Genomic DNA, 18,861 nt, shown 5'->3' with positions numbered 1-18,861 from the left:
TCTGGACTAAAACTGTAAACAGCAATAAAATCATCTATTTCTGGTTCTTCACCTGCTTCCCAGTAAAAGACACGAGCACGGCTGACAGAAACCTTTATTAAAGACATACAGGTGTGAACTCAGCATGCTCAGTGTGTGGAGAACTTTGGCAGCTGGTTCCCCAGAATGACTCGTCGCTCCACCCCGTCCTCAGAGATGGTCGCCAACCGGACCACACCACCACTGGAGCCGTCCCTCTCCATCGCCAGAGACAGGGCTGGACAGGTGGGGGACAGGGGAGAGACAGAGGTGGGGAACAGGGGAGAGACATGAGAGAGACAGGGGAAAGACAGGTGAGACAGGGACAGGTGAAAAACAGGTGAAAGACAGGTTAAAAACAGGTGAATATGCAGTATGTATGTAGTTCAAACGGGTGTGGGTGGAGCCTGTGGTGAAACAGTGGACTGCAACTCCCAGCATCCCTTGCAGCAGGAGCAGTCTACCTGCAGCTCCCAGCATCCCTTGCAGCAGGAGCAGTCTACCTGCAGCTCCCAGCATGCCTTGCAGCAGCAGTCTACCTGCAGCTCCCAGCATGCCTTGCAGCAGCAGCAGTCTACCTGCAGCTCCCAGCATGCCTTGCAGCAGCAGCAGCAGTCTACCTGCAGCTCCCAGCATCCCTTGCAGCAGAAGCAGTCTACCTGCAGCTCCCAGCATCCCTTGCAGCAGAAGCAGTCTACCTGCAGCTCCCAGCATGCCTTGCAGGAGAAGCAGTCTACCTGCAGCTCCCAGCATGCCTTGCAGGAGAAGCAGTCTACCTGCAGCTCCCAGCATCCCTTGCAGCAGGAGCAGTCTACCTGCAGCTCCCAGCATCCCTTGCAGCAGAAGCAGTCTACCTGCAGCTCCCAGCATCCCTTGCAGCAGAAGCAGTCTACCTGCAGCTCCCAGCATCCCTTGCAGCAGAAGCAGTCTACCTGCAGCTCCCAGCATCCCTTGCAGCAGAAGCAGTCTACCTGCAGCTCCCAGCATCCCTTGCAGCAGAAGCAGTCTACCTGCAGCTCCCAGCATCCCTTGCAGCAGGAGCAGTCTACCTGCAGCTCCCAGCATCCCTTGCAGCAGGAGCAGTCTACCTGCAGCTCCCAGCATGCCTTGCAGGAGCAGTCTACCTGCAGCTCCCAGCATGCCTTGCAGCAGGAGCAGTCTACCTGCAGCTCCCAGCATGCCTTGCAGCAGGAGCAGTCTACCTGCAGCTCCCAGCATGCCTTGCAGCAGGAGCAGTCTACCTGCAGCTCCCAGCATGCCTTGCAGCAGCAGCAGCAGTCTACCTGCAGCTCCCAGCATGCTTTGCAGCAGGAGCAGTCTACCTGCAGCTCCCAGCATGCCTTGCAGCAGCAGCAGCAGTCTACCTGCAGCTCCCAGCATGCTTTGCAGCAGGAGCAGTCTACCTGCAGCTCCCAGCATGCCTTGCAGCAGCAGCAGCAGTCTACCTGCAGCTCCCAGCATGCTTTGCAGCAGGAGCAGTCTACCTGCAGCTCCCAGCATGCCTTGCAGCAGCAGCAGCAGTCTACCTGCAGCTCCCAGCATGCTTTGCAGCAGGAGCAGTCTACCTGCAGCTCCCAGCATGCCTTGCAGCAGGAGCCTAGCTGCCGCTCCCAGCATGCCTTGCAGCAGATGCCCACCTACAGCTCCCAGCATGCCTTGCAGCAGATGCCCACCTACAGCTCCCAGCATGCCTTGCAGCAGCAGCAGCCTACCTGCAGCGGTTAGCTCCAGACACTGGTCCTTGGTGAGTCCTGGTTTGTAGTTGGAGTCCATGAAGCCGTAGATGTAGGTGGATCCACTACCTCCCACTGATACAGGCTGTCTCACCAGCATCCCACCAATGGGAACACAGTACACCTGACACAGGTCACACACACACACACACAGGTGAGCAGGGAGACATGTAATACACACATAACAACCAGACAGGTAACAGACAGGTGAGTAGAAGATAAATCTGGCGGCTAAGCAAAGAAGTATAGGTGTGTATTACAGGTACACATACATACATATATAATACAGGTGTATATACAGGTATATATTACAAGTGTAAGTATTACAGGTAGTGATGGTCCTCTGATACCCAAGGCTTCAACACATGCGCGGTAGCTCATGAAGCAATCGTATCGAGCCACTGTGCCAACGCTTGATTTGGTCATGTGACTCGTGACGTTTGAATCACTTCAGTGACGTTTGAAGCACTCAACTGCTTCGAATCACCTGATTGGTTCGGTTTGTTTTGTGAATCACTCGGCGGGATTGAGTGTGTTCCGGGATAGGAGATCCCAGAGTGTCGTTTATTTGAATGATTTTCCACAGAGTAGGTTGGTTTTGTTGCTGCCGATAGATAGATAGATTAGATAGATTAGATAGATTAGATAGATAGATTAGATAGATTAGATAGATTAGATAGATAGATAGATAGATAGATAGATCGATCTGCAGCAGGAGCCAATCAGGAAAAGGTCCTGTGTATGGCATAATTTCCATTTGCTGCCTGATATCAAGGTAACTACGACTGTTAAAAAAACGAAAAGAGTGGAAAGAAGATCTAAAGATGGCCATAACATCAGAGGACTGGGAACTGATTTGCACCAAAGCCCACACTCAATCAATCAATACCTGATTTAAATCGCTATAATACAAATGGTTGTTGAGAACATATACTACACCATTTAAATTAAATTAACAGCAACATCCCAGATTTATGTGTTAAATGTAATGAGGCAAACGGAACTTTATACCATTGTATGTGGGATTGCCCAAAGGTTAAAAAAATTCTGGGGGAAGATTTAACAAACAATAGAAAATATTATTTCTAAAAATATTACAATGAACCCTGCTCACTTTATTTTGGGACTTTATCCAAGGTGACATAAGTACACCAAGAGTGAGCGTATAATAATAGATTCAAGCCTCCTGCATTCAAAAACATTACATTACAACATTTTTTTGGAAAAAACTTGCATACCAAGATTAGTAGACTGGGTGAGGCAGATGTTAATAACCTTTCCTCTCGAAAGAGTGACACATGTACGAAAAGGGAGACAGGATTTGTTTGAGAAAACGTGGGGACCCTTTATTGCTTTTGTGAAACCCATGAATTTAACAGATGAAAGTGATGAGGTGGAATGAACAGCTGTGATGTAAACCTCGTGGAACTGCCAGAATGAGAGGAATGACAGGATTACCTGCTGTTCTGTATAAACTACTGTATTTATGTATTTGCATGTATGAGAACATGTTTATTTCATTTCCCCCCCCATCTTTTTCTCTTCATTTCCTTATTTTATGAGGATCTGTTTAACGTGCAAGTACCACATTATGGTTAAAAATATTTGCATAACTGAGTAAGTCTTGTAAGGTATACTGCAATGCATATATGTACCTGCATACAAAACTGTTAATACATTGTTCAAAAAAATCATATCCAGTTACACAAGCACACCCTCTTTACCAATTAACCCAAGACATACTTTGCCAAAATCCATAATATAATCTGTATTTGCACCAGCCTCATGTGAAAATTGCATCAGTCTGTACTTCTAGAGCACATCTCATGAATGTAGCAGCACCGTTTAAATGTTTCATAACACAGAATATCAGTGAAGAGTATATAGGGTTACAGACAGACATGGCAGATAAGAAACAGGCTCTTCAGTAGTTATTGTCATTATTATTGCTGGTAATATTATTATTATTGTAGCCACTAGAACAGATACAATCATCTAATGTAGTGGAACAGGAACGTGCATGGCGAATCAAATCCAAAACAATCCATGAACCAATCAGAAACATGAATCAATTGCACTTCATTTTATTGACCACTAGATGTCCTACTCGAGCACTGAGTGTCAGTGAAGCCTCGAGTAATGAAGCATGTATTGGATAAAGTGTTGAAGCTTCAACAGAGCCTCGATTAGCCATCACTAATTACAGGTATATAATACAGATGTGTAATACAGATGTGTGTACAGATGGATAATACAGGTGTATATATATATATATATATATATATATATATATACCTACCTGGTATATATTACCTGGTATATATATTGTGTACAGGTATATATTACAAGTGTAAATATCACAGGTGTGTAATACAGGTGTGTGTACAGGTGTATATAATCCAGGTGTGTTACCTGTCCTCCCTTCCTCCTGTCCCAACCTGCCACCAGGATCCCTGCTGTCAGCTCCTCTCTGTAGCGGTAGCAGCTCGCTCTGAACAGGTTGGCAGCCGTCTCCACCAATGGGGGCTCATCCAGCTCGATGCTGGGGGGCGGGACCACAGGTACAGGTGAGTGTCAGCCTCACCTGGCTGGACATGGAGGCTGCCAATCAAACTGTGTGTGTGTTACCTGTGGAAGCCCAGCTGGTAGGTGACCACATCAGCGATGGCCTGAGTGTCAGCGGCTGATCCAGACCTGCAACACAAACAGGAGGTTCTACAAGGTTCCTCAGCTCTGCGTTCTAAGAGGTCCACAGAAAACTGTTCTGAAGCTGTGGAATGTAGGAAAATCCGATGTTTTTACATTTACTGGGATTTGAAGCTCCTTGAGGTTTCGAAATGACTTTAGAAGTTCCTGGACTGTTAAAGGTTCCTGTGACAGGTCTTAGTTTCCTAAAAGGTTCCCAGGCTTCAGTCAAAGTTTAATGAAATGTTGATGTTTTCATGAGGTCCCCTGTAGAGATCAGTGAGTTCCCTATGAGGTTTCAGTGTCCTGAAAAAGTTCTGAGCTTCCTTTAAAGGTTCCTACGGTCTGAAGAAGCTACAAGTCTTTAAAAGTTCCTTTAAAGGGTTCTGGTTATAAAAAGGCCTCTAGCTAAGTAAGGCTCCTATAAAACGTCACCAACAGTTGCTGGGTTCCTAAAACGTTCCTGAAAAAATTCCAATTGTTCTAAAATCCAATTAAAGATTCCTCAGTTCCTATAAAAAGAATGGATGTTCAAAATGTTCTCCTGAATTCTCCTTCAAACTGTTGTAGCTTCTGGAAAACACTCCTTGTGAAATACAAAGTCCTAATAAAAGGTTCTGTCTTCTTAAAGTTTTAAATCGATCTTTTAAAGGGTTTCAAAGATCTGAAAAGTTTCCCATAACAGTCTGAGTTCCTCAAACAGTCCTTGAAGTGTTCTATCAACCAGCTGTAGGCCACATTAGACCTTCTTAAGAGTACTGAGACATTAAAACATACAGTAAATAAATAATAGACGTACTGGAGCTGGATGTTCTCAGAGTTTCAGAGGTGAACTGACCTGCAGCAGAAGATCCGGTCGTGGATCGGAGTCAGTTTGTCCGTCACTCTGTTGGCGATGTAAGCTCTGACACACAGACAGACGGGTTAGAGACAGACAGACAACGTAGAGAGAGACAGACAGCGTAGAGACAGACAGGTTCACTACATCCAGTACTATCAGCATTACAGACTGGAGGATTTTCTCACCCTGTAGTCGTACGAGAGTCAGCTCCAATCACGACTCCTCCATCGTACTCCACTGCCATGATGGTGGTCTGATGGACAGACAGGGGGAAGACAGATGAACGGACAGACAGACACTGAGGTAAAATTGGTTTTATATTCGACATTCGCTTGTTTTTTCCGTTTCTAGCCTAAATAGCGTCGCGAAAACCGCACCAATTCCAGCCAGGTTGGTATTATTTTGTACAGTTAAGTCAGAGAGACATTTCACAGTTGCCATCAACTCACCATCCACAATAATTGTGGCGAAAACTAAAAGGAGCAATGCTGAATGTCCGTCGGAGTTCCGTGTGGCAGCCGGAGCGTTTCGGGACCGTCGCAAAATTGCAATCGGTGATTTTTCTGTTTGGACAATCATACCCCATACAAATACTGTCTGTTTAACTTTATTATACATCTTTCACAAGCATTATCTAGAAGAAAATGCATATAAAACACTTCACAAAGAAGAAGTGTTCAGTCAACAAGAGTTATTTCTATTTCCATTTTTGGAAATTGTTCTCAGAGATTCCAGCAGACCAACCACAAAATATTTGTCATGTGTTCTGCTGTTCTTTTACGACCATTATGTCCAACAGATAAAACATTTCAATATATACCAGAAAAAAAATGTGTGTCCATTGAGTGTGATATCAATATTTCTCCATTTTATTTTGAAATAGGTCACAACAATTTAATCTGACCAACACCAATCTACTCATCATCTATTTGTATGGTTGATATTGATCTTTCACAAACATTATCTCTCAGAAAATCATGTATAAAATATTCTAGAAACTGTGACTAATCATTGAACATATTTTTGGAACATTTCTCAGTTTTATTTTGAAATAGCTCACAGGAACTTCCACCTATGAACACCAAGGTCAATATTGATCTTTCACAACCATTATCTCTTAGAAAATCTGCTGAACATATTCCAAGAACTATTAGTATTAACTGTGTATCTTTTAGGCATATTACTTAGTTTTATTTTGAAATGGCTCACAGGAAACTTGACCTACAAACACCATTCAACTTGTTATCTGTTGTTGTTAAGGTCAATATTGATCTTTCACAACCATTATCTGTAAGAAAATCTGCTGAACATATTCCAAGAACTATTAGTAATAACTGTATATTTTAGGCATATTACTTAGTTTTATTTTGAAATGGCTCACAGGAAACTTGATCTACAAACACCATTCAACTTGTTATCTGTTGTTAAGGTCAATATTGATCTTTCACAACCATTATCTCTGAGAAAATCTTAGAGCTCAGAGACAGAATTGTGGCAAACCGTGACGCACAGACAACGTCATGACGCAAATTGCGTCATTTCTGTTTCTTCTGTTTACCTCTCCTTGTGTATTTCCGGTGGGTCATGTGCCAGACGCGGCATACAAGTAGTTGCCGTACTGAAAAGACCAAGATTCCTTTTGGATGAAACATGCGCAGAACGCAAATTAATGTTTCTTTCTATGGGGATATTCCGATGCTGTACATAATATGACGAGATATTCGGGTTAGAAAAGGAGTAACCCAGGGGTCTTATTCGGGTTTTTAAAAACCGGAATATTAGCATATTCGGGTTTTTGCGGGTGTTTACATGGCCGTACGCAAACGGGTTATTGCTAATTCCGGTTATGGAAGGGTTTTTGAGTGCATATAAACGTAGTCATTGACAAGGATCACATGGGTGAAGTTCCATCACATACGGTGGAAAAACGTTAATTTTATTATCATACTGTATTATATTCCTGTATTATAATAATCTTTATTTTGATGAATATGCACATCTACAGGGAGATACTTTGTTTGCTATTAAAAAATAAAGAACATAATTACACACGCGTTGTGAAGTTTTTCATGTGTGGTGACGATGGAATTAAGAACAGATTATGACTACTATATAATTTGTTCAATAAAACAAATCAATGAAACAAACAAAACATAAGACTGAAAAAAAAATGTCTGAAATACTAAAAACCTATGTTCACTGATTACTTAGTCTAAGTAATACTTACTTTTTTGACTGAAGGCTTCCTGTCAGCTATTTCAAAATAACATTGAGTAATATTCATAAAATATAAACAATTATTACCAATAGTTTCGAGAATATTTTCAGCAGATTTTCTTAGAGATAATGGTTGTGAAAGATCAATATTGGCCTTAACAACAGATAACAAGTTGAATGGTGTTTGTAGGTCAAGTTTCCTGTCAGCTATTTCAAAATAAAAGAGTATTATGCCTAAATATACACAGTTATTACTAATAGTTCTTGGAATATGTTCAGCAGATTTTCTTAGATATAATGGTTGTGAAAGATCAATGTTGACCTTAACAACAGATAAGTTGAATGGTGTCAGTAGATCAAGTTTCCTGTGAGCCATTTCAAAATAAAACTAAGTATTATACCTAAAACATACACAGTTATTACTTATAGTTTCGGGAATATGTTCAGCAGATTATCTTTCAGATAATGGTTGTGAAAGATCAATATTGACCTTAACAACAGATAACAAGTTGAATGGTGTTCGTAGGTAGAAGTTCCTGTGAGCTATTTCAAAATAAAAGTAAGTAATATGCCTAAAATATACACAGTTATCACTAATAGTTCTTGGAATATGTTCAGCAGATTATCTTTCAGATAATGGTTGTGAAAGATCAATATTGACCTTAACAACAGATAAGTTGAATGGTGTTTGTAGGTCAAATTTCCTGTGAGCTATTTCAAAATAAAACTAACTAAGTCTAAAATATACACAGTTATTAGTTATGGTTTTGGGAATATTTTTACCACATTTTCTAAGAAAGATCAATATCAACCATACAAATAGATGATGAGTAGATTGGTGTTGGTCAGATTAAATTGTTGTGACCTATTTCAAAATAAAATGGAGAAATATTGATATCACACTCAATGGACACACATTTTTTTTCTGGTATATATTGAAATGTTTTATGTGTAGGACATAATGGTCGTAAAAGAACAGCAGAACACATGACAAATATTTTGTGGTTGGTCTGCTGGAATCTCTGAGAACAATTTCCAAAAATGGAAATAGAAATAACTCTTGTTGACTGAACACTTCTTCTTTGTGAAGTGTTTTATATGCATTTTCTTCTAGATAATGCTTGTGAAAGATGTATAATAAAGTTAAACAGACAGTATTTGTATGGGGTATGATTGTCCAAACAGAAAAATCACCGATTGCAATTTTGCGACGGTCCCGAAACGCTCCGGCTGCCACACGGAACTCCGACGGACATTCAGCATTGCTCCTTTTAGTTTTCGCCACAATTATTGTGGATGGTGAGTTGATGGCAACTGTGAAATGTCTCTCTGACTTAACTGTACAAAATAATACCAACCTGGCTGGAATTGGTGCGGTTTTCGCGACGCTATTTAGGCTAGAAACGGAAAAAACAAGCGAATGTCGAATATAAAACCAATTTTACCGCGCCCGTTAGCATCACACTGGGCATTCTGTTTACATCAGCAGCTAACAGTAAACTAACTCTGAGGTATCTCCAACCATCTCCCTGCATCACTGAGCTTCATGTTCCTCCTCGTGTCAACCCTTTAAGCTTAACGTTTCACTGGATGAGCTCATTATCGGACATCCATCATTCTACGGACGACCTGTCCGATAATAAACTTCTCAGCATTAGCTGCGGTTAGCCAGTCATCCCGCCTGACCACGGTGACCCAAACGCCCCTTTAAAGAACAGGTTAAGCTTCCACAGAAGCTCAGTCCAGCGCAATTCGACCCGGTTCAGTGTCTCTCCGGTCAGAACTTCACTTAGAACCTACCAGGCAGTGATCTATCTGTCGGTGCTAACGTTAGCCGCCGTTAGCTGCTGCAGAACTGCTGTCTCATTCAGCCACTCTGAGCTAATTAAAACCCCTCCATCTGGAGAGAACCGGGTCAGGCTTGGTCCGTATCGGTCCGGCAGCCCCTGTACTCACCCCGGTGCTGACTTCCTGGCTGGTCCAGTCAGGAGTCATGTCGTTTTTAGAGGAAAGCTGTTGCGAGAAGTTCATCATCATCGCTGCTGCTGCCGCCATCTTGTCTCTATTTATTAAACTGAGTAGAGCTGTCCGTTACCTGCCGCTGTGGTCCGCTAGATTCATAAAACTAGAAGAGTTATAGGCTGAGGATAAACCACAGACACACTTATACTATTAAATTATTGTTTATGTCTTCGGAAACTTGAATATAACTTTCTAAAACTCCGTAAAGCAGTTTTGGTCAGGCATGTAGGCGGACAGTTCTGCAGCGGGGTCCTTGGAGGAACAGGAAGAGAAGGTAAGCACTGCAGCCGAAAACTAAAATATAAAAAAAACAACATCTTAATGAATTAGTTCTCCTTTTAATCCCATATTTGTGGCTATAATACTTTGATTATACGAGTCAAATAAAACGGGTTCACTTAAAACATATTTTAGATGATTTTCTGCTCTTGTACTGTCCGTCCCGTGTTGAGTGAATTCAGAGGAAAAACTGAATTTATTTAAAAGAGTTTATATCCAGACATTTACAACCACACTAGAAACATCATACAGGTGATTTAAAATACATACAGACTCTGAGGATTGTAGAGGAGCTGCTGTTAATGCGGTGGACACCTGGTATTTATTGAAACTGCATTAAATATAGTGGAAGATTTCATGCTGGAGAACAGATTTTAAGAGACACAGAATTAACATAAAAGTGCCTCAAATTTTTGTCCAGTTTTTATTTTGTGTTTGTCAGAGTTAAGTATCGTCTGTCTGAGCTCAAAAACACCTTGAACTGGCAGCACAGTGGCTCATGTTGGACTGAAATAGAAGTTTTATTAAACTCCAGTAGAGCAGATGAAGCACTGAGCTGTCGGCTGTTCCTATAACTGATTAATTGATTTGAGTATTTTTAAAATAAAAACGTCTAAATTCTCTGATTTCACCTTATTCTGTGAATAATTTCGTTTTTTCCCTCTGTGACAGTAAACTGAAGACATTGGATGAAACTCTGATCCACATTTTTCCTGTTTTCTGATATTTTAGAGCAAACAGCTGATCAGTAAATCCACAGAGTAACAGACAGATGCAGTGATCATGGTGTGTGTGTGTGTGTGTGTGTGTGTGTGTGTGTGTGTGAACAGTGATTATTAGTGTTTGTTGTGTTTCAGATGACAGTTCATAACTTGTACATCTTTGACCGTAATGGAAACTGTTTGTATTATAATGAATGGAACCGCAAGAAGCAGGCGGGGATCTCCAAGGACGAGGTGAACACAAAATACACACATTTAGACACACTTATACACATGTACACACACACACACCTTCAGACTCAGCCTCATGTTGACCTGTGTGTGTCTGCAGGAGTATAAACTGATGTATGGGATGCTGTTCTCCATCCGCTCCTTCGTCAGCAAGATGTCTCCTCTGGACATGTATCCTTCACTGCACCTGTCTGTCTGTCTGTCTGTCTGTCTGTCTGTCTGTCTGTCTGCCTGTCTGTGGTCCTTAGCAGTCCGTCTGTCCTCAGGAAGGAGGGCTTTCTGTCCTTCCAGACCAGCAGGTATCGTCTCCACTACTATGAGACTCCCAGTGGACTGAAGTTTGTCATGAACACGGATCTGTCAGTGAGCAACGCTAGAGAGACGCTGCAGCACATCTACAGCAATGTAAGGGACACGTGGACACATAGAGACACTGCATCACATCTACAGCAACATAAGAGACACATAGAGACACATGGAGACACATAGAGACACATGGAGACACTGCAGCACATCTACAGCAACATAATGGACACATAGAGACACATAGAGTCCCAATCACGTGATCAATCGTAAAGCTGACTCCCATCCCACGGGAATCCTGAAAAAATGTCAGTCTCTAACGCACAGTTCAATTCAATTCAATTCAATTCAATTTTATTTATATAGCGTCAATTACGGTCAAATCGTCTCAAGACGCTTTACAGAACCCATATGCCTGACCCCCAGAGCAGCCCAAAGGAGACAGTGGCAGGAAAACACCCTTTTAACAGGGAAGAAACCTCGAGCAGAACCCGGCTCTATATGGGGGGACCCATCTGCCTGCTGGCCGGGGGGGTTGAGAGGGACAGAGGAGGGCAAGGGGGAGGGATGGGAGAAGAGGGAGGGGTGGGAAAGCAAGGAAAACACAACACACATTTGGATACATGTATGACAGGATATGTGACACAGACAAAGTATAAGCTAACATTGAAAACTGACTCATAGTTTACTCTGATGATGTACGGCTCTGACATTAAACATACTCCATATATAGCTAGCAGTAAAATTCAAACAGTATGTAAGTTAGCATAACAGTATAGTGAAGGTGATGCAGAGTTAACTGGTGGAAAAGGGGAATTGGAAGCAGAGGGCTGGAGGAAGGTCAGCAGCAGCATCCCACAGTGGACATGATGGAGACTGGACCAGCTGGTGGAACATCAACCGCAGATCTGAAGCATCCAGCTCTGGGACCAGGGACACTCGGAGAAATAGCACAGGGGGAAACAGAGTGAATGTACTGCAATAACGGTATACATATTAACCCTTTAAGCTTCAGTGTACCGCCGGCGGTACACCTACTAATTTGCATAGGAATTTCAGGAATGTCCGACGGCTGCAAACGCGATTATACAAACACTATACACCGATGGAAAGCTTAGATTCTCATGAATCTGCCGGTATAAACCACTTTCAGATGTGATTACCACAGCGGGTGAGAAAAACACATTTGTCCGACAAAAACAAATATCCATCCATCCGTTCTCTATACACGGCTTCAACGCACACAGCGCGACTCACATTTCCGGGTTTATTATTACACACAGATGAAAATATTCCACAAAAAACGGCCATAATCCAACCTTTTACATCCAGACAACACAAGCCAGTAAACTATTTTGTCCAAAACATGTCCTGAAGTCGGTATAAAATCCCCGAATCGGTCGTTTTCAAGGAAATGCACCTCGCGATGCGCGTCCAATATTCCCTGTATGTCTCATCATATTTTTTATTTAAAAATAGAATATTAGCGATTTTTTGTACTGAAAACGGCTGGAATTGACTGAAGCTTAAAGGGTTAAATGTAAAGGTAGATAGAGAAGGGCTCAGTGCGTCAAGAGAAGTCCCCCAGCAGCCTATAGGCCTATAGCAGTGACTCTTATGTATCCTCACTGACTCTTAATTGTCCTGACTGACTGTTAACGTGTCTTTAATGACTCTAACGTGTCCTGACTGACGTGTTTTTCCGTTCCAGCTGTACGTGGAGCTGATTGTGAAGAATCCAGTTTGTTCTTCGTCTCCCAGTCTGGACAGTGAACTGTTCAGCAGCCGACTGGACGCCTTCATCAGAGCTCTGCCTTACTACAGCCCCAGAGCAGCCTGATGGCAGCAACGCAGGACGTGTTGGAGTACACGCAGTACATAGAACACACAGTACATAGAACACAGAGTACTTGTCCACACAGTGACACAGTTTTGTTGTATTTATTGTGAGCTTGAATGTGATGTTTTCTATGTAAAGCAGAATGAAACTAATGTGAAAAATGATCCTGAGCTCTGAGCTTCTGTTACCAGCTGATTCCATGATCAATGAATCTATCGATCAATAAGTCTGTGAGTCAGTGAGTCCATCAGTCAGTCTGTGGATCAGACAGGAAAACTGTCCAAGCTGAAAATGAAAACAGCAGCTTGTTAATCAGACTGATTCCACTGGATTCACTGTCAGAACGTTCAGAAAACAGACAAAATGATTATCCGTTGATTGATTTATTGATTGATTGATAATGTGTTCATATTCACCACCATCATAATGAGACTGAAACTTTTCCACACAAATGTTTCTGAAAAGACTCAAACGTTTGCAGCCTTTAAACGTGAACAAACACCACAGAAGAAGAAACGTACTGTCTCCGTTTGTGACGTTCCTTCAGGTGTTTATGTCTCACCTGCAGCTCTTTGACGAGGTTCTGGTTCTGGTAGGTCTCTGACTAGAATGAGAGCTGAGCTGTGATTGGACGCTGACAGTAAACATGTTGATGATGTAACAGCTGAGCTCATTAACTGTGATTAACAGCTGGATTAATGTGGACTGACCTCAACCTCCAGCTGCATCCTTCAGCTGCAAACTGGTTTCTGAGGGTTCACTGGAGAGCAACAGAAAAGAAATATAATGTAGAAACATAAAGAAATACAACAGCTGATATAGATATATAGAAATATATATGTACTGGACCCACCAACACCTTCCAAACCCAGGCACTGGTGCATCATGGGTTATTCAGGCAGTGACTGATGGCATGTTCTGATTGTGTGTGTGTGTGTGTGTGTGTGTTCTAGCTTTTGCTACATTGTGGGGGACCAAATGTCCCCACAACGGTAGGAAAACCGAAAACTATGTCACTTGTGAGGACCTCATTTTGGTCTCCACAAGTTTAAACAGTGTTTTCTTGGCCATGTTGTTGTTACTGAAAAAAGTAAAAGTGCAAAAACGTTTCTTTAGGGTTAGCCATTGTTTTGGTCTGGGTTAGGGTTTAGATATGAATGGGAGTCAATGGTAAGTCCCCACAATGATAGAAAAACAATATGTGTGTGTGTGAGCAGATAATCCGTGTGCCAAAATAATCTCTAATCCACTGAAAAACATACTGCCAACCAACAGCTGCAGAAACACTCATTGGTCTGTCCATCTCTGAGAACCTCCACCATCAGCTAGCTCAGAGACTAGGACAGCTACAGAGGGTCAGAACATGATGATATGAACATGGTTCTAAAAGGAGCAGAACCTTCTCAGTTCTGGACCTATGGACTAATCATAGAACCACTAATCAGGAGGTCTAGATGGAGTGATAGTTCCACTAATCAGGAGGTCTAGAAGGAGTCATAGTTCCACTAATCAGGAGGTCTAGAAGGAGTCATAGTTCCACTAATCAGGAGGTCTAGAAGGAGTCATAGTTCCACTGATCAGGAGGTCTAGAAGGAGTCATAGTTCCACTAATCAGGAGGTCTAGAAGGAGACATAGTTCCACTAATCAGGAGGTCTAGAAGGAGTCATAGTTCCACTAATCAGGAGGTCTAGAAGGAGTCATAGTTCCACTAATCAGGAGGTCTAGAAGGAGTCATAGTTCCACTAATCAGGAGGTCTAGAAGGAGTCATAGTTCCACTAATCAGGAGGTCTAGAAGGAGACATAGTTCCACTAATCAGGAGGTCTAGAAGGAGTCATAGTTCCACTAATCAGGAGGTCTAGAAGGAGTCATAGTTCCACTAATCAGGAGGTCTAGAAGGAGTCATAGTTCCACTAATCAGGAGGTCTAGAAGGAGTCAGTACCATTAATCAGGAGGTCTAGAAGGAGTCATAGTTCCACTAATCAGGAGGTCTAGAAGGAGTCATAGTTCCACTAATCAGGAGGTCTAGAAGGAGTCAGTACCATTAATCAGGAGGTCTAGAAGCAGTCATAGTATCACTAATCAGAGCTTCCAGATGAAAGTTTGCTGAAGAACATGAGAAGAAGCCTGATGGATGCTGGAGAACATTGTTTGGTGAGATGAAGATCAATGAGTTCAGATGGAGTCCAGATGTTTGGTGAGAACCTGACCAGGACTACCACAGTGGATGGATGGTCCTGATAGTGAAGCACGGAGGAGGTGGTATGATGATCTGGAGCTGCATGCGGTCAGAAGGTTTCAGCTGTAGAACCTGAATTTAATATGGGATCTAAACTGTAGTTACTCTGTCAAGGAATGCTGGAGTTATGTGACAATCGATGTCTGTCTGTCAGCAACATTACTCTAATAGCCTGGATCCATGGATTGGTTAAAGATTTCTGCATCATTGTCAGATAGCAGCATGGCGTCACTGTAACCATGACAACCAGTGAACACTACATCAGCTGATTGTGATCCTACTACAAATCCACCTCTGAGGACTTATCAGGACTTATCCATGAGAAATGATTCAAGGAACAGCTGATTAAACTGTGGGGGTGTTTCTGAGTCCCATCAATTCCCACCGCCGCTACTGCATACACTCAACAAAAACATAAACCAACACTTTTGTTTTTGCTCCCATTTTTTATGAGATGAACTCAAAGATCTAAAACTTTTTCCACATACACAATATCACCATTTCTCTCAAATATTGTTCACAAATCTGTCTAAATGTGTGATAGTGAGCACTTCTCCTTTGCTGAGATAATCCATCCCACCTCACAGGTGTTCCATATCAAGATGCTGATTAGACACCATGATTAGTGCACAGGTGTGCCTTAGACTGCCCACAATAAAAGGACACTCTGAAAGGTGCAGTTTGATTTTATTGGGGGGTCCACTCCTCTTCAATGGCTGTGTGAAGTTGCTGGATATTGGCAGGAACTGGTCCACGCTGTCGTATACGTCGATCCAGAGCATCCAAACATGCTCAATGGGTGACATGTCCGGTGAGTCTGCTGGCCATGCAAGAACTGGGACGTTTTCAGCTTCCAACAATTGTGTACAGATCCTTGCAGCATGGGGCCGTGCATTATCCTGCTACAACATGAGGTGATGTTCTTGAATGTATGGCACAACAACGGGCCTCAGGATCTCGTCACGGTATCTCTGTGCATTCAAAATGCCATCAATAAAATGCACCTGTGTTCTTGGTCCATAACAGACGACTGCCCATACCATAACCCCACCGCCACCATGGACCACTCCATCCACAACACTGACATCAGAAAACCACACACGCTGTCTGCCATCTGCCCTGAACAGTGTAAACCGGGATTCATCCGTGAAGAGAACACCTCTCCAACGTGCCAGACTCCATCCAATGTGAGCATTTGAACACTCAGGTCGGTTACGACGACGAACTGGAGTCAGATGGAGACCCCGATGAGGACGACGAGCAGCAGATGAGCTTCCCTGAGACGCTTTCTGACAGTTTGTGCAGAAATTCTTTGGTTATGCAAATCCATTGTTTCAGCAGCTGTCCCAGTGGCTGGTCTCAGACCATCTTGGAGGTGAACATGCTGGATGTGGAGGTCCTGGGCTGCTGTGGTTACACGTGGTCTGTGGTTGTGAGACTGGTTGGATGTACTGCCAAATTCTCTGAAACTCCTTTGGAGACGGCTTATGGTAGAGAAATGAACATTCAATACACCAGCAACAGCTCTGGTTGACATTCCTGCTGTCAGCATGCCAACTGCATGCTCCCTCAAATCTTGCCACATCTGTGGCATTGTGCTGTGATAGAACTGCACCTTTCAGAGTGTCCTTTTATTGTGGGCAGTCTAAGGCACACCTGTGCACTAATCATGGTGTCTAATCAGCATCTTGATATGGCACACCTGTGAGGTGGGATGGATTATCTCAGCAAAGGAGAAGTGCTCACTATCACAGATTTAGACAGATTTGTGAACAATATGAGAGAAATGGTGATATTGTGTATGTGGAAAAAGTTTTAGATCTTTGAGTTCATCTCATAAAAAATGGGAGCAAAAACAAAAGTGTTGCATTTATATTTTTGTTGAGTGTATTTAGGTCACGTGACTCGGTATTCAATTCATCCATCCATCCATCCATCCATCCATCCATCCATCCATCCATCCATCCATCCATCCATCCATCCATTTTCTTCTGCTTATCCGGGGCCGGGTCGCGGAGGCAGCAGGTGAAGCAGGTCCTTCCAGACGTCCCTCCCCCCAGCGACGCTTTCCAGCTCTTCCTGGGGGATCCCGAGGCGTTCCCAGGCCAGACGAGATATATAATCCCTCCAGTGAGTTCTGGGTCTACCTCGGGGTCTCCTCCCAGATGGACGTGCTCGGAAAACCTCCAAAGGAAGTCTCCCTGGAGGATCTGAATTAGTTGGCCAAACCACCTCAACTGGCTCCTTTCTAAGCGAAGGAGCAGCAGCTCTACTCCGGGCTCCCTCCGGATGTCTGAGCTCCTCACCCTATCTCTAAGGCTGAGTCCAGCCACCCTACGGAGGAAGCTCATTTTGGCCGCTTGTATCGGCGATCTTGTTCTTTTGGTCACTACCCAGAGCTCATGACCATAGGTGAGGGTTGGAACGTAGATGGATGGTAAATCGAGAGCTTCGCCTTACGGCTCAGCTTCCTCTTCACCACGACGGTTCGGTACAACGCCCGCATTACTGCTGACGCCGCACCAATCCGCCTGTCCATCTCTCGCTCCATTTTCCCATCACGCGTGAACAAGATCCCGAGATACTTAAACTCCTTCGCTTGGGGAAGCAACTCCCCCTCAACCCGGAGGAAGCACTCCACCGGTTTCCGGCAGAGAACCATGGCCTCGGAGTTGGAGGTGCTGATACGCATCCCTGCCGCTTCACACTCGGCCGCAAACCGCTCCAGTGCATGCTGAAGGTCACGGTCTGAGGACGCCAACAAAACCACATCATCCACAAAAAGCAGAGATGCGATCCTGAGGCTCCCAAACCAAAAACCCTCCCCACCATGACTGCGCCCTGAAATCCTGTCCATGAAAACCAAAAACAGAATTGGAGACAAGGGGCAGCCCTGGCGGAGTCCAACACCCACCGGAATGTCACTCCGCCCATTCTACCTGCCCCGGGAATTCCCCCAGATATCAATCACGACTGTGTATATTCCCCCGAAAGCAAACCCGTCCATTGCAACGAGCACTGTTTTTGATGTAGTACAGAAATTGCAGTCCATGTCACCTGAAGCACCACATTTCATACTGGGAGATTCCAATCATGTGTCTCTGAAAAAGTCCTTAAAGAACTTTTATCAGTATGTTACTTGTGCAACTAGGAAGGACAAGACACTAGACCTCTGCTATGGCACAGTAAAGGGAGCTTATAAATCAATTCAGCTCCCTCCATGAGGTTCTGCTGACCACAATTGTGTGCTCCTTCTCCCTGTATATAAAACCGTGCTGAAAAGTGGAAAAACTCAGACAAAAGAGATCAAAGTATGGTCAGAGGAATCGTCTGCTCGTCTCCAAGGGTGGTTTGACTGCACCGACTGGGAGATGTTTAAAAACTGTTGCACAGACATTGATGAACTCACTGATGTCATTTGTTCGTATGTGACTTTTTGTGAGAATATGGTAATTCCTACCAAAACAATTAAGTTGTACCCCAATAGTAAACCATGGATGTCCAAGGAAGTCAGGGCCCTCCTACAGCAGAAGAAGCTGTCCTTTAAGCACGGAGGACCTTCTGAGGTACAAGTAGCAAAAAGAGAGCTAAGAAATGGAATTTTACGGGCCAAAGAAAAATTTAAATCCAAAGTTGAGAGTAAACTGGCAGAGAAGAGCCTTTCCGCTGCATGGTCTGGCATTAAGACTATGGCAGGCATAAAACAGACGAAGAGCACTGCCATCACTGT

The 18,861-nt window shown here is 43.4% G+C and overlaps 2 protein-coding genes across 3 annotated transcripts; one reads left to right on the top strand and one right to left on the bottom strand.

The window, feature by feature from the left end:
• Positions 1-76: 76 nt before the first annotated feature.
• Positions 77-9,591, bottom strand: psmb6 (proteasome 20S subunit beta 6). The gene is made up of 7 exons (XM_051944403.1): positions 9,451-9,591; positions 5,463-5,530; positions 5,275-5,340; positions 4,380-4,445; positions 4,164-4,293; positions 1,731-1,875; positions 77-256 (listed from the first exon to the last, which is right to left on the bottom strand). Exons 1-7 carry the CDS (start codon positions 9,547-9,549, stop codon positions 129-131), a joined length of 702 nt encoding a protein of 233 aa, XP_051800363.1. The 5' UTR covers positions 9,550-9,591; the 3' UTR covers positions 77-128.
• A 112-nt stretch (positions 9,592-9,703) lies between these two features.
• On the top strand, positions 9,704-13,055 carry LOC110972041 (trafficking protein particle complex subunit 1). Of its 2 annotated transcripts, none has more exons than XM_051944457.1 (5): positions 9,704-9,790; positions 10,653-10,751; positions 10,849-10,919; positions 11,015-11,153; positions 12,763-13,055. In XM_051944457.1, the coding sequence occupies exons 2-5, from the start codon at positions 10,653-10,655 to the stop codon at positions 12,889-12,891; spliced, it is 438 nt and encodes a 145-aa protein (XP_051800417.1). In that variant the 5' UTR covers positions 9,704-9,790; the 3' UTR covers positions 12,892-13,055. The 2 variants fall into 2 exon arrangements, with proteins under 2 accessions (XP_051800417.1, XP_051800418.1); XM_051944458.1 differs by having other exon boundaries at positions 9,755-9,790; positions 10,626-10,751.
• The last annotated feature ends 5,806 nt before the right edge of the window (positions 13,056-18,861 follow it).

Source organism: Acanthochromis polyacanthus, chromosome 24, assembly GCF_021347895.1.
Source record: "Acanthochromis polyacanthus isolate Apoly-LR-REF ecotype Palm Island chromosome 24, KAUST_Apoly_ChrSc, whole genome shotgun sequence".
NCBI classification, from domain to species: Eukaryota; Metazoa; Chordata; class Actinopteri; family Pomacentridae; genus Acanthochromis; species Acanthochromis polyacanthus.
This window is presented reverse-complemented; position numbering and strand designations above follow the sequence as displayed.

What these genes read in the sequence shown, in the direction of transcription:
- psmb6 (XM_051944403.1), bottom strand. Translation starts at nt 9,549, where the DNA reads ATGGCGGCAGCAGCAGCGATGATGATGAACTTCTCGCAACAGCTTTCC. An exon ending in TACCAGCTGGGCTTCCACAG is followed by an intron (nt 4,294 to 4,379) that starts GTAACACACACA and finishes CCCGCCCCCCAG; the next exon opens with CATCGAGCTGGATGAGCCCC. An exon ending in TCTGGAGCTAACCGCTGCAG is followed by an intron (nt 257 to 1,730) that starts GTAGGCTGCTGC and finishes CCACCTGTCCAG; the next exon opens with CCCTGTCTCTGGCGATGGAG.
- LOC110972041 (XM_051944457.1), top strand. Translation starts at nt 10,653, where the DNA reads ATGACAGTTCATAACTTGTACATCTTTGACCGTAATGGAAACTGTTTG. An exon ending in CGGGGATCTCCAAGGACGAG is followed by an intron (nt 10,752 to 10,848) that starts GTGAACACAAAA and finishes GTGTGTCTGCAG; the next exon opens with GAGTATAAACTGATGTATGG. An exon ending in AAGATGTCTCCTCTGGACAT is followed by an intron (nt 10,920 to 11,014) that starts GTATCCTTCACT and finishes GTCTGTCCTCAG; the next exon opens with GAAGGAGGGCTTTCTGTCCT.